At 33.3% G+C, this 16,873-nt stretch overlaps 1 protein-coding gene across 1 annotated transcript in view; it reads right to left on the bottom strand.

The window, feature by feature from the left end:
* The window catches only part of LOC122792408 (kinesin-like protein KIF28P), a 1,102,337-nt gene that overhangs the window by 181,515 nt on the left and 903,949 nt on the right, over positions 1-16,873 (bottom strand). The window contains exon 18 of the mRNA XM_044060197.1: positions 3,402-3,536. Within this exon, the coding sequence (XP_043916132.1) occupies positions 3,402-3,536 (135 nt within the window). The remainder of the gene's footprint in view (positions 1-3,401; positions 3,537-16,873) is intronic.

Below are 16,873 nucleotides of genomic sequence, written 5' to 3'. Positions count from 1 at the left end.
CTGCAGTTTTATATGGATGAATTAGCTATAGAGGACATTATGGCATATTTAAGACTTTTGTGCTGAAGCAGCTCTTTCTAATAAGAGTTTGGATGAAAGAGGCATTTGGCTTGGTGGTTGGGAGACATTGTGCTAAAAATACAGAATAAATGACACTTGTCACCCATATGGTATATGACTTGTATAACTAAGGATTGCAGAGGTGTGCTTTAATACTGTCGTCAACCAAAAACTTTTTTTTTTTGCAGATAGTGAGATCACTTAAATAATGTTTAGCGACATAAATATACTAGCTGGGGAAGATGTTCTCACTGATAAGGAATGTTTTTAGTTCTCTTCATTGTTTTAAATAATAACAAAATGGGTATGTCTGGTCAGACTGTGAGTCAGTTTGTGAGGGAGAGGTTTGCCTGTCATGTAAGTTGTAGCTGAGGGTATGGATGACAAGGAAGGTGACACTGTCTTGGGAATTACGGAGAGTACTACTGGGGAATTACTGAGAGTACTACTACTGGGGAATTACTGAGAGTACTACTACTGGGGAATTACTGAGAGTACTACTACTGGGGAATTACTGAGAGTAATACTACTGCTGCTGCTTGGTATGAATCTGAATGAATGAAAGGTACTACAGTGCAGGGGAACAGGATCCCTCAAGGAAATACTTTAGTTGTAGTTACAGCAGAGCTGATTCCTGTTCACAGAGATTATGACACATTAGATGTTGAGCATGACGATGATATTGGGGATTCTTACAATTCAGTTGTGGCTGAGGATGGAAAGAGGAGGCCTTTCTGCTTGTCATGGAGGGAGCATGACAGTTTGTGATATTCCTATAATTCATGGATGGGTTGGGGTAGACTTTAAAAGCAAATATAGAAAGCATTATCCATATGCTTATAAAGCTAGAAGGTATATTTTAAAAGAGGAATGCGGTCAAAAGATGGAGGAATTTGATGAGTTGTCAATGAAAATGGCATTAGTTGCTTGCAGAAGAAAAGTGACATGAGTGTTATAAATGTATCAAAATGGCAGGTAGGATCCATAGACATATCTATGTTTGCAGGATAAGAAGGAAGAAGCTATGCCTTTTACTGGGAATGTTTGTTAAGAAGGAACCTTTTATACATTGCTTGAAGACTGGCTAAGGTGTTTTAATGTATAATTTGGAAGACATCTTGGGAGTAGTGTATATATGTATATATCTGAAACAATTGTTCACAACAAATTCTGATGTTACAGATGTGGAATGTGAAGTGAATAAAATTAGTGAATATCTGAAAATGAAATAAAATTAGGCCAAAGTAGTGAACAAGCTTAATGCTGCTTTGAAGTCCATACTGTTAAATATTAAAGTAAGACCTAACACAAAAACAAAGCATTTACACAAAGAAATGATAAATGTAACAAATCCTCACTTAATCCCCACAGAAAATTTTTGTCAAAATGATAAGAAAACCAAAAAGAAAATGCATTGTGTGTGTGTGTGTGTGTGTGTGTGTGTGTGTGTGTGTGTGTGTGTGTGTGTGTGTGTGTGTGTGTGTGTGTGTGTGTAAATTTTTTGTCAGAATGGGGAAGACTTTCCATAACTGATCATGAAGAATCGGTACTGACAAATGCTTGATGATGTGGAAGGATGGTGATAATAAAATCTATGCTTCAGATCAGAAATACTTTTCTTATCATATCCTTTTATCATTATCAATTTGTTAAGCTATATGAAATATCTTGTACAGGAGGATTAGCGAAACATTTTGTGACCTGTAGTATTTTAAGCTATCACGAAAACGTGTTCCTTAATTCTACATTAGAAGATAGTTTGCATCTAACAACAGACTCTCTTACATGTTTTATTGTATATGTAGCTCATTAAATGTGGAGTGAAATGTCACCTCTAGCAGCCTACATGCATCTTGCATTCCCAAACATTTTCTGAAAAATAAACTTAAAAAGCACAAGATAAAGAAATGTAAATATTTTGTGAACAATATAAGCTATTAAAACTGCACAAACAGCAATGTTATGAGTAAGGAGTAATCTTTACAGTGATAATAATTTGTGCATTCATAGTCTTTCCATAAATGCTATAATATATTATAATGCACACAAACCCCAAATTATATTTTTGTTAAACTTTCACAAATTGTCATATCTTGGAAACTATATTACTTAGACATATATTTTTAGAACATTATTATTAACCAGACATAACCTTTCACATGACAAGAAATTCCTCTATGAATGCTATTAACATGTTTACAAAAATGTGAAAATGTGCTTAAGTGTATAATTAGCAATATAAATAACACTGAATATAAGTCAAGATGTGCAACTTACAGTTCAAATATCAAAGACAGCTTTCTTCAAGAATATGTAAAGTATTACCTGATGTCATGCAACAATGTTTAAATCACTTGGTTTTTGAAGTATTAAGTACATATGGAAATATTGTTTATTTTCATAATTACTGTCAAACTAGCAATATCTCAGGTATAGTGTGATATAAACATACACTGACAATGTGTTTTCCTGTCTCTCACCATGGCATTTCAAACCATGACCTTCAATAACTGGTAGGGCTCTCAGTTCTGGAAATATGAACATAAGCATGCAAATACAAATAACACGTGACAAATTAATAGATTTACTTCTCTACTGTAGGACACTGTAGATTAACAATCTTAGTGTTATTTTGTTAATAACTCTTTGCATTCTCTAATACTGACTATTATTATCTGATATGTCACATGGTTAAAGTAGCCAGGCCCCAAAAGGGACTGCATGCCATAAGGAGGTATGGATATGAACTGGAAATATACAAAAATGGTATTATAGCCTTGAGTCGGGTAGCATTTGTAATTACCTGTTTTATAAATGTGACATCAATCAATTATTATTTTTTTATCAAACTGTCTTTTTTCGTTCTACCCTCCTCTGAATGTTGAGAAAAGAAAAAGAAAATGCAGCCATGGACTAAGTAGCCTCTTTCTCTGTCTCTGTCTAAATGTATGGATATGTGCGTGTGTGTGTGTGTGTGTGTGTGTGTGTGTGTGTGTGTGTGTGTGTGTGTGTGTGTATATATATATATATATATATATATATACACACACACACAGATACATTTTTCACAATACTGATGTTATAAGTCAGTTTCAAAATATCAACATCAGCATTTTTGTAACTTGTCTAAAAGCTGAAATGAAACTGAGAGTGGTTAAGGATTGAGTGGCCATATTGCCTAAACTTGCTTGTGTTACTTGTTACTGACCCATTCATAGAACATTCCTACCACCTCTCCTTTCTTTCTTACTTTAACGCAAGACCCATGAGTACATTTTAGCAGAGCTGTTTGTATAGCGCATTCAGGTGAGAGGAAAGACAAAGCACAGGGCTTAGCTTACCCAATCTGAACTCCACGGTCTTTGATATATTGCAGCCATCTTACTCCAAGACACTGACTGATTTCAATCTGGAAATCAGATCTTTTATCCAGCATTTCTGTTGGATCAATCACAATGTCATCTTCTCCAAAATGCCTGAAAAAAATGAAGATAAGTTACTTCCTCTAAGCATTAAATACGGTTGATTTTCTATAGTCTTTGCAAACATATCAAATTTAGTTATGATTATGGACTGATCACACTGCATTAATTTTCCCTGAATGATAATACTGTACCTGCAGTGACAGAGAAAACGAAAGTGCTTCTGCTTTTTAATTCATTGGATACCTGACTGGCACAGTGGTGCAGGGTTGTCAGGGTGTCCATCTGCTTTGATGATGACCAAGTTTTGAGTGGTGGCCCAAGTATCAGGCAGTGATCCAGGGAAAGGGGGGAGGTCATGATGCTTTGACTGCTTCCCTTTTCCTGGGGAGTGGAAACTGGGTGTTTTTAAAGAGGTGCATATCCATTCAACAAATCACCATTGCAGACTAAAGATGTGACAGAGGTATTCACTTTCATTGGTGGCTATGCTGCCTGAGGAGGCTATATGACTTAAAGATACAAGTGAAATTCCTTCACTTCACCCACTGTATGCCCAGTCCTTGGATGCTTATGGGAGCATGTGTAGCACATGTAAAGGGGAAGGTCAGAAGCATAAACAAATATATCCTAGCCCCTTCTGCATTTTGAAAGGTGAGATTTTTCTCATAATGAAAGTGGTAGGATGTAAAGTAGAATGTCAGCCTTTAAATATTAATTAAAATATTATTTGCACTTCTATTGCAATATCTTGGACTCCCTCAGTTTAAAATATGTGATGGAGAAGTGTTGTGCTGCTTCATTACCAAAAATACTACAGCACAACTGTGGTACATCTTATAGGACAAATAGATTTTACAACAAAACCAGCGCAAGCTTTTTGAGTATGTTGGTCCTTCATCAATTAACTAAACCAAGCCAATTGGGGCACATACAAGGGTTTATTTATTTGGCATTTGTTTACTGGGAAAGTCCAACTGGGTCATGAGGTACCCATTTTCAGTGGAGCGCCAGGGAGAAAATCTCCAGTTACATATAGTTAACAGAATGAAAAACTAGACAGACATAATAAAGCCATAACATTCAAGCATAACAATGAAAACAACACATTAGCTTGTCAGAATGAGAACTTAACAGACATAATAAAGTCATAACATTCAAGCACAAAATTTGAAAATCTACAAATTATTTTGTCTGAATAAAAACTCAACAGACATATTAAAGTCTTACTCTTCAAGCATAAATGATATGGAAAGCCTGATAATAGGAAGACGCAGAATTATTTACATAATAGATGATTATCATAGTGATTATTAATATTCTAGAGGTCATGAAATTTGGTAACAGATTATACTGGTGAAGGCATAGGATAGTATGAATAGAGAAGGGTAGGGTATTATACAGGGATAGTAGGAATAGATGTGGAAAAGGTATGAGTCTTGTTGGGAGGGTGGCCTAATGGTTAAGGTGTTTGCCTTACAAACACACAGTGCAGGGTTTGAGTCTCACAAGGGATAATTGGTTAGGCTTACAATGGCTCCCAAGGGCAGTTAGCTTAGTACTAATCTATGAATCTAACCTCAGGGGAGTATGTGCAGAGAAAAGCAGGGTAAGTTAGTAGTTGGGATAGAGAGAGTAGAGGTAGAAAAAGTTATAAGAGTACCTCGGTCTAGGCTCATACAGGAGCATATCAAAGCTTTGTTGAAGTATTATTTTATGAAGGCTTTGAAGGAGTGCAGGTTGGTAGCAGTTTTGATAGTTAAAGGAAGGGAGTTACATAGTTTTGCCACAGAGCAGGAGTAAAGGCTTAGGCCTAGGGTTTTGTTAGGTTTATAAGTTGTGAGGAGATGTTTGTCTTCAGATATGAGATATTTATTTGGGATATAAAAGTTGATTAATGGGCTAAGAGCAGGACAAGCTAGTGGGTTGTGGATGATTTTGTGTACTGTAGTAAGTTGTACATACTGGAGGTAGAGCGGGATTTCAAGCCATCTTAGGGAATGTAGGGCTTTACAGTGATGTATTAGAGAGGTTGGTCTTTTTGGCAAATTGGGTATTTTTTTATATCAGCTTTCTAGTTTTTTTTTTCTTAGGGAGCTCTGTTAGTTATTTAGAATTGGGGCCCCATATAACAGTGAGGACAAGAGACAGGTTTTGGCCAAGGTAATTTTGTTAGCTGCTGTGAGGAAGTTTTTATTCCTGTACAGCATGCCTAGTTTTTGGTATTTTTTGATACTGTTTTGTATGTGTAGGTCAAAGTTGAGATTATCATCAATTGTGACACCTAATAGTTTGGTATGCTGAACCAATTCATTTAGTATGAAAGCTAGTGTGTGTGTGTGTGTGTGTGTGTGTGTGTGTGTGTGTGTGTGTGTGAGTGTGTGTGTGTGTGTGTGTGTGTGTGTGTGTGTGTGTGTGTGTGTGTGTGTGTGTGTGTGTGTGTGTGTGTGTGTGTGTGTGTGTGTGTGTGTGTGTGTGTGCATACAAGTGTCTATGTGACTGCTTGCATGTACAAGTTTATATATATATATATATATATATATATATATATATATATATATATATATATATATATTATGTGTGTGTGTGTGTGTGTATGTGTATATATTTATATATATATATATATATATATATATATATATATATATATATATATAATATTTGTTGACCCAGAAAGTCCAATTCGGACAGAGCCTATTTTCAGTGGAGGCCAGGGGAGAAACACTCCAGAAGCATATCTTTGGAATGTGGGAAGAAACTGGAGTACCCAGGAGAAACCCACTTGAATGCAGAGAGGACATGAAGACTCCACACAGAAGGCACCCCAGCCGAGAATCAAAACGGAGAACTTCTTGCTGTGAGGTGGCAATTTTAACCGGTGCACCACTGCACAGCCCATTTATATTGTGTTCCTACACATACACAGATATATATATATATATATATATATATATATATATATATATATATATATATGTAAATATATATCTGTGTATGTGTTCATATTCAGGATGGATTAATGGAGAAAAGAAGGAATGGAGAAAAATAAAATAAAGAAGCATACGATCATGCTGATGAAGTAAATCAGTTACTTTTTCCGGTATATACTGGAAAACAGGAAGTAGCATTTTAACATAAGAAGAAGCGTGTGAGCAGGACTTGGGACAAGAGATAGCTGAAGAAGAGACTAGGGAGTAATAAAGGAACCACTCAGGGGACTTCATGAGGTAAAACACTAGGGAAGACAGACTACCCCTAGCCCAGGTATGAACAGAAGTTGGGCAAATTCCTTAGAAAAACTGTACGGTTTCTCATTGTGAATTGAAGTGCTTCCCTGGTCATGGGTGCGGGCAGGGACTACAAACTGGAGACAGTGATTCACTTGCAAAAATACTCTGGGCATGAACTGTGTAACCACAAATTTATCAGCCTTGTGCTCATTTCAGAAAACATTATGGAGAGAATTTTAATGGGAAGCATGGTGAATTTGCTAAATGCATATTATGCAGTGCACTGGTGCCAGAGTGGATTCACAAAGTAGAGAGCGTTGTTAGTCTAACCTGATGCAGGTCTGTGGGGCCCATCACTAAGGAAAAGAAAAGTCTATGGACATATAATTCCTGGACTTCAGGCAGGCATTGGACATAGTGCCTCATAAAATACTGCAAAAGAGATTGATGTGCATGGGGTTAGACGCAAACTACTAGGGTGGTGGCTTGGGGACTGATCCATTTACAGAAGGTAGATGATAACAGAAGATTATTGTTGAATGGGGTGCCAGTGAGTAGTTACTTAATTCAGTGCTGGGACTGGTCTTATTTATTTATATTAGTCATATGGGGGTGTGGAAATAATTCTTCTATTAACTGAAAACACTGAAAATTGAGTAGTGGTTAAGGATAGGGCAAACAGCTTCTAGTGTGGCCTAACCAATCTTGTGGGATGAGCTAGTAAGGCTCAGTGTATGTGAGGTTATATGTGTAGGTAATTCTTGCAAATGAAACATTAAAAGATGAAATTCTGGCGGAGGTGGCCTGCCGATAGCAGCAGTTTTTCAGAGCTCCATGAAACTAATATAAAAAACAGGAAATAACATTTTATTTTAGCAAAAATACTTAGAATTGATAGATGAAAGTATAAACTATATTATTAGTAACTTTGGTGAACTTAGGAAAGTTTTTCCTGTCAAATTATAAAGGAGAATATATCAATTGTGGAGATGAGCACTTCGAAGACTTCTCATTCTGACATGGCTTTAAAAAAAGAAATGCAGCTTGTGACATCTGCTCTACAAGAGCTCTTACTAAAAATGGATGATTTTAAGGAGAATTTATAAAACCTCAAGGAAAATTGTCAGAAATAAACAGATTCTCTCAAGGAACTTATACAGCAGCATCATTCCAGAATAACACACTTAGAAGCATCCTGAATGATCTTGATGGAAGACTGAAGGAAGAAGAAAGCCAGAAAGATGTTCTCATCAAGCAAAACATTTGGCTTCTCAATAAAGTGGATGACCTGGAAAACAGGGAGAGAAGGTCAAATATAAGGACTTTTGGCATCCCTGAGAGAGCTGAAGGAGAAGATATAATTTCTGTCCTGAATACCTGGACTCCAGAGATTTTAGATTTAAAGGAGGATCTGTCCTTTGGTATTAAAAGGGCTCATACAGCTTTAGGAAAGCCACTGTCAACATCCTCCTCTACTCCTCCCAGATCAATAGTCATAAAGTTTCTATCTTATTTGAAAAGGAGTTGGTCCTAAAATCTGCCTGGAGGAAAAGTCCATTAAAATTTAATCAAAACCCAATTAGGTTTGATAATGCCTATTCTACCAGGGTTTTGGAACAGAGGAAAAAAGCTTGTCCATTAATAAAACTGTTAAAGCAGAATAACATCAAAACTTAGCTTGCCTTTCCTGCCAGAATAAAAAATGCTATATCAGAATGAAATTAGATCATTTAATAACCTAGAGGAAGCCACTGCCTTTATTAAAAACAGTAACATTATTTCCTTACCTGAAGATATGGAATGGGCATCTGCATCTCTGAAGAGAGTTACTGATAAATCTTCTTGGACTGATGTTAAAAATTAAAAATAAAAAACTGGGTCAGTGATTGCTGTTCCCACTAAATCTCTCAAAGCATCTACTGCAACTGGACTTTAATTTGTTTTATACTTGCTAAATCTTCAAGTAAGGTATGTCATGACAATATTTTTCTTATTGCTTTTCTTTCTCTTTTTGCTTTTTCATTTCTATACATTTTTTTGTTCATATACAAATTAAATAACTGTTTATGCTTTTACTATATTAGTATAATATTACTGGTTTATTGAGTGATATAATTGAACAGTAAGCTATCTTTGCTTTTATGACCTTGAGATGACATGCTTTATTTCAAATAATATATAGCCCTTTGCCCTGCTAAATGTTCTTCTGAGTTATTACACAGGCAAAGTCACTGCTTAGATTATTTATCAAAGCTGTTTTGGATACATGGGATACCAGGGCATATCTATAATTTAGTATATATTAACTAGTTTTTTTGGCACTTACATATTATCGCAACCACTTTCCTGACATAACAAATGTCTGATTTACGAGCCCTTCTGCTGAAACTCATTATTGTAATTAACACACAAACACACACATGCTATAATATTATCTGCACTTGTAACTGTGGTATTTTCAACCTTTCTGTCATTGATGGCTTACGCTGCTTAAGTTTCAGATTACCGACTTGGCCGATCACATTCTTTCCCACGTCCCCTCCACCAAGCTGGTTTACAAACGGGACTGCATCCTCTCTTACTTGTAAATGCGTACGATTGTTATTACTATTATTTTCCTTATCATTTTAATATTTTTGCTGTTGTTTACTCTTTGTTAGGCAGGCAACATCAGTGGTGAGATTAACCATTTTCGTATGTGTGTGTGCGCGTCCACTAAACAATCTTATATTTCCCAAAGTGGTTTCTGTCTTGGCATGACATGACAATCAAATAAACTTTTTTTTTCCTATTGTCATATGCTGTCATAATGAGCTTCACACAGTCTGTTAATATATTTTTTACAGTGGCCGTGACTTTTTGGATTTTCCAAGAGAATGTTTGGCTGAAAAACACTGTAGTTTTACCACTTGCTTATTTGTAATGTACAGTAAAAGGGAAGAGTAATTTTGCCATTCTTCCTGTTCCTGCTGTCTACCCAATGTGATACAACAGTGGTTAGGAATTAAAACAACCCTTTTCAGTAGGACATGTAGTTGTTTCTCGACAACACTCACAATTATGCCAGCTTAAAATGTGGTTGTGGTAATACGCAAGTACCTTTTTTTTAATATTTATAACTTCTGATTGCTTCAGAATATATATTGGTACCTGTGTGAACAAAAAGCTGTTTGCCAGCTTTTGACATAAATTGGGTCTCTGACAGTTATATCCTTGTATGTTTTATGGCACAAGGTTTTTAAATGGTTACAAGTTATGTTTCCTGTAGAGTTTAATGTTAAAGTGCTGTTTTCTCTCTCATTGGCATTGAATGTTATTTTACTGTTTGGAAGTATCTGACAGTTAAACTTTGCATTTGTTACTGTAAATAAACAGACTTTGTGACACAGTTAAAGTGAAGTTGACATCAAGCATTCTATGCATGCAGAACAGATTACATTACATCTAATGTGTATATACAAGCCTAATTGTGAATGTCACGTCTCTGATTGGTTAATATAGCATAGTAGGCCTATTTTACAAGAATTATGAGCTACACTGTCTGCAAACATATTCATGGATCCCTTTTATAATAGTGACTATATTTTGTGATCAAATATATAGAGAAATGTTATTTTTTCTTGTAAACAATTAATTATAGCCACTATTTCTAGTGAATGTACTGGAGCTTTTTATAAATAGAGCTTTATAAATAACTTTCCTATGCAGTTAGCAAGTGTTTAGCATAGGCTTATACATTTACAGGAAATGCTTATGACTAATGGTAATAACTGAAAGGATACTCAAACACCATACTAAATCCTAGCAAATATATGTATGAATAATTTTGATTGAACTATAACTACTTTGCATTTAATATGTTGATTTCCTTATTGTATCCTAGATATTTTTTTATATTTCAGATGTCATGTTTTCAGTTATTATACAGTCATATCTTTTAGTATATTAGCACTTTATGACATGGAAAGAGCTCAGTAATATCTATGACTTGTGATAACACAACAAACAAGTTATGAGTTTCAGTTTTACCCTATTACTATGGTAGGTATTTACAGCTATCTCTATCTTAATTTTGTCTTTGAGTCATTTACTTTTAAGACCTGTTATCCATAGTAAGTTTTATATAAATAATGTTTTTTTTACTATTTTTTGTCATTTTAACAAATGCCAGTTAATTATTATTGATTTTAGTCAGTTATTTAAACATCTTGCTATTCCAAAAGTTTAGGAGTTAATTAAGGACAAATATGTCTTATGGAATTTTTTCTAAAAATCTCTAACATCTTTTGGGAATGACACACACTCACTATGTGCTAACACCCACTTCTCATGAAGTTTTTATTTAGTGGGAGTTTGTCATTATAAGATTTATTTAGAGGGCAAGTAAATACAAATGCTAAATGATTCTTTGATTTGTTCTGCCATTTTGAAGTTTTTATTAGAACTAATACAGATGGCATGCTTAGGTATTTTTGGGTAATCTTTTAGATTGTTAATAAAGCTAATGTTTCCTTAGTCTATTAAGCACTAAATTCAGATTATATATATCCTAATATGTCTCTTGCTTCCTTAGTGAGTAATTACTGTATAAATGTTTAATGTTTCTAATAATAGTGTATGTAAATCACCTCTGAAACCTAACTGGAATTAATATCTGACTAGTTGTTTATCACTACTATTTTTCTCTTAATTTATAATATATTCTCCATTTTTTACTTTGTTTTCATGGGCTCGAACCAACAAAGGTTGATGATTGGGATAGGTAGTCTAGCAGATTTAGGTTTGTTTGCTTGACTATGAATTTATCTCATTCCATGTATAGGGTGTATTAAAACTTATATCAGAGTGAAATATGCAATTTTTTTTTGTTATTTAACTGTTTTTCTAGTTTTGAAATGCCTGACACAATTGTTTTACTTTTATCTTTTATGGGGAAAGTTATTTAGATTGAGATAAATAGAAATACAACAATTTATATTCTATTGTCTATTCAGGAAGAGTATTATGTATACAGGATTCTATTAATACAAGCTCCTTTATTATTTGTTATCTTTAAAGAATTCTGATATGGATTTAACTTTGATATCCTTAAATACGAATGGCTTAAACAACCCATATAAGAGAGCCAACCTACTAAAGTATCTTAAACTAAACAAGGCTCAAGTAGTGAAGCACTTTAAAATAAATGACACATTTATGTGGGACCCTAAGAAATACACAATACTTGCTCAATCTTGTTATAAAAATAAGACCAGAGGAGTAACAATTCTATGGAAAAATACTTTCTTAAATCTCCAAATCATTTACAAACATGTAGATAATGATGGACTCATGGTCTAGTTATACTTAAATTTAATAATAGAATTTGGATCCTGGTTAATTTATACTGATTCCTGGGTATGGGGGTTGGACTGGCTAAGAAACACTTAGATTTTATTACAACTACTTCTAAAGGTAATATTATACTAGGAGGTGATCTCAATTGTATCACAGATATTACAGAAACTACCAATAGGAAATCTCCTAGACTATTGTCCTCAGCCAAACAGTTAAAAAAATGAACAGAAATGTTTAAATTAAAAGATACCTTTAATGCTTTGGGACCAAATTATTTACTAGTCTCACACCAGGAGTATAGACATGGTACCCAAACTAGAATAGATAAAATTTATATCTCAGAAGATCTTTATTCTAAAATCTTGAATTTTTCAATACAACCTTGTCCCTTTTCAGATCGTAATTCCCTGTTATTAACAATACACTTGGAATTCAATCAATTAGTTATTACTTCAAGGATTCCTTCATATATCACAAAATTAAAGACTTTAAATCTTGGATAATTTCTGAACTTCAGCTTTTCTTAGAGATTAATTATAAACCTGAAGCAAACACAATTATAGTTTGGGATTCTCTTAAGGCCTATCTTTATGGTAAAACCATTAGCTGGTACAAAAATACAATTAAAGAATGGGACTCAGGGTTACAGCAACTCCAAAATCAAATAGTATCTCTTAAATCTAATAAAAACCTAACTGCTACAGATAATAAGAGGAAAACAGAAGAAGCAAATAAGAAATACAATGTAATATTATCCCATAAAACTAATTTAGCTATGGAAAAACTGAAATTAAATTCTTATGCTACCTCTCCTAAGCATCTTCATAACCTATCTATGAAAGTTAAGATACAATCAAAAATTAATAACATTGATAGTATCTTTCATGAAGGAAAAAGAAAAAAAGTCTCGGGCATAGGGGACATTATGGAGTCTTTTAATTATCATTATACAGAGCATCACAAAGATAAAATAAGTACAAATGAATGTGAGAAGTTAGAGAATATAGTTCCCAACATGACAAGAATTCCTGAGGAACTTAAGTTAGATCTACAAAAACCTATTTCTCAAAAGGAAATTATAGATGGGATTAAAGGAAGTAAGTCTAATAAAGCACTTGGAATAGATGGCTTAATTATTGAAATTTATAGATTGTTTCTTTCCTCTATAATCTCTCTCCTACATAAAACCTTACTTGAAGTTCAAACATTAGCAAATATTCCTCCTTCTTGGAGATATTCTCTAATTTCCCCTATATTAAAAGAGAATAAGGACCCTAATCATTGCAACTCATACAGACTAATTTTTTTGTTGAATAATGATTATAAACTATTTATGTCAATTATGGTCAATAAATTGAAAATACCCATATCTAAAATAATTAATGAAGACCAAACTTGTTTCATACATAATAGGCATGCACATGATAAAATTAAAAGAGTATTAACTCTGATAGATTACCTCAATATAGGAAACCATTAAGCACTGATAATAAGTCTAAATATTCAAAAGGCCTTTGACTCCTTAAATTTGGGTTATTTATTTAAAGTATTACAGTTATTTGATTTCCCCCCTTTTTTATAACAATGATAAAGAAAATCTATGAAAATAATCTAGCATATGTCAAATTAGGTCCCTTTACTTCCAAAGCAATCCAAACCACTAGAGGTACTAGACAAGGATGCCCCATGTCCCCTATCCTATTTGCTCTGACCATAGAAATACTTGCCATTTTAATATGTAATAACCCAAAGATAAGAGGTATAAATATATATGACCAATATATTTCTAAAATAATGATGTTTGCTGATGATGTCTTACTTACCTTACCCAACTCTAAGGACGTGTTAGGTGAAGTGGATATAGTAACAACAAATTTCCAAAAAATCTCAGGACTCTCCTTCAACAAATCTAAATCAAAATATGTATTATTAAATAAAAAAGGAACATACAGGTTCCAGTTAATCATATTATTGGAAACCAAGTTTCAACTATAGACTATATAGGAATAGTCCTAGGCAAGAATATAGAGGAAATCTTACAGCTTAACTATGCTAAAGCCATAGACTTAATCAAGACATTAATAAGCAAATGGAATAATTTGTTTATCACATTTGATGATAGGTTTCAACTGATAAGAATGGTTTTGTTACCTAAAATATTATATATAGCACAAGCCCTTATACTTCCACCAGGAAAGAAAATCCTTAAAGAAATCACTTCAACTCTGATGAAATAAATTCCTGTGGTACCCCAAAAGAAATAGAGTGGCATATTCTCATCATATCAGAAAATGGGAACAAGGAGGGTTAAAATTCCCAGAGATTGAAACTTATATAAAGGCATCTATAATTAAAATAGCGATGAATTGGATAAATCCTAGATACTCTTCCAATTGGAAACAGTTACTCTCCATTATACTAATGAATGAAAATTGTTTACATAAGAATGCTTTGGTAACTGACAAAGATAACAAGATATGGGACTATTTAAGTTTAAATTTATAGTATAGTACAACAAAATTAACTAAACTAACACTAATAAACAATATTTTGATGTGTTTAGAAAATTCATTAACAAAAATTTAGATATAAAACTGTGGCATAGATTTTTAATACCATTTACTATTACAAGGGATTTCCCTGATAAAACACACACAGAGATTTTTGGTTTATGGGAAAATCATAACCTAGTTTGTTGGTTGCAATGTACTGAAAACCAACAAGCTTTGAACACACAAAGTATATTGTCAACATATGGCCTATCCTGGAATGACTGGTCGGTTCTTCAGAGTATCACAGCATACACTAAGGATCTGTGTAGAATAATACATAACTCATCCTTCAAAACCGTACCAAAAATTATAAATTGGATTTTTGGAATTCTATATAATAATATCAATGTTAAGAATGAATTGTCATATCTATATAGCACTTTAATTGTCTATAAGATAACTCTTAAAGATTCTTATTGGCAATACCTAACTAAAGGGTTTCAAGTTTCATTATCAATGGAAGATAGAACAACCATTTTATTTTCAGTTAAACTAACTTCTTACTCACAATTCCGGAAGATTTTTCATTGGAAATTTCTACACAGTCACCTGAGAAACACTCAAAAATTAACCCTTCAAACAGCAAGTTATATTGGAGATGTCATCTGTTCACTAATGCTGACTGGTCTCATATTTTTTATGACTGTACTAATATTAAACCATATTGGAATGAGATTAACAAATTTCTTCAAGCTAGCTATACTGATATATTTGTTTTGACAAAGTCTCTAATTTTATTGAACGTTGTTAATAGTAATATTATGAAGAAAGATTACCTGTATTTGTTGTGGACAATGTTAGCAATAGCCAGAAAATGTATAACTAGAAGATGGAACTCTAATGTAGCACCCACAATGGAGGAATCCTATCTTCACTGAGGAAATGTATGCTAATGGAGAAAAGAGCTAAAGAGTTAAGAACTTTTCCTAAGCCATTAGTTAATAGTCCATGGAGGAAAGTTTTGAATTTGATTGATACCCTACAGATAGAACCAAACTCTTCCTAACTATCATAGTTTATATATTAACTTATTATTTAACTACAAATGTTTTATCTGAATCCTTTTTGTCAGACTGAATGTAAATACTGTAAATAGTTATTGAATGTTATGAATGTATTAAATTATTGTGTTATTTCTTTAAAATAAAAATCATTTGAGAAAAAAAAGATGAAATTCCAGCTGACAAAGAGTAAGAATACAAATATAGGTGTTATAATCCCCCCAATGCTCATTTATGCTTTGTAGTATTAGGTATCAGTGGTACAGTCCAGCAGCATGCTGCATTATTTTGCCTGGAATATGGACTGTAGAGATGTAAATATACTTCCTCAGTTATACAGTATATTGGCAAGGACTCATTTGAAACAATGTGTTCAGTTCTGGAGCCACGGATTGATTGGGATTTCATGCTGATTCAGAATCATACTGGACATTATATAACGATATTAAAATATAAGAAAGGCAAATGAGGAGAGGTTCAGAGCACTGAGTAAAGAAGGGAAAGGAGAGCTGAGAAATAGCTTTCTGTTTGATTAAGCTATTTATTTATTTGCGCCTTTTGGCTGGGAAAGTCCAATGGGAAAGACAAACTGAGCAAATCCCATTTTCAGTGGAGGCCCAGGGAGAAAAGCTCAAACAGAAACATATAAAATACTCATGACAAAACAATTTTTCACAAAGCTACATTATACAGATCATGCTTAAGACCTCTAAATACACAGGTAATTGTTCTTTAGAGACACTGCATAAATATAAAACAGGTATTTCTTCTATGGTGACTATAAAACATTTAGTATGCAAACAGTTCAAGTACAATATATGTGACAAGCAGACATTAAATATGACTTGCAAGACATGGGTAAGGAGGGTTATATTATAGATGCCAGGAATAAATAAAATTGAGGGAAGGAGTGTGAAACATTAGGTAGATAGTTAAAGCTAGAAGAGAGAGAGAGTCATTATATAGCTATGAGCCAAGGAGACTGGGGTAAGAATACTAAATTTGCTTATTTTATATATATATATATATATCTATATATATATATATATATATATATATACTATATATATATATATATATATATATATATATATATATATATATATATATATATATATATCTACACACACACACACACACACACACACACACATATATATATATATATATATATATATATATATATATATATATATATATATATATATATATATATATATATATATATATAGAGAGAGAGATACACGCACACACACACACACACACACACA

Source organism: Protopterus annectens, chromosome 1.part2 (genome assembly GCF_019279795.1).
Source record: "Protopterus annectens isolate FY-2018-M chromosome 1.part2, PAN1.0, whole genome shotgun sequence".
NCBI lineage: Eukaryota > Metazoa > Chordata > Ceratodontiformes > Protopteridae > Protopterus > Protopterus annectens.
This window is presented reverse-complemented; position numbering and strand designations above follow the sequence as displayed.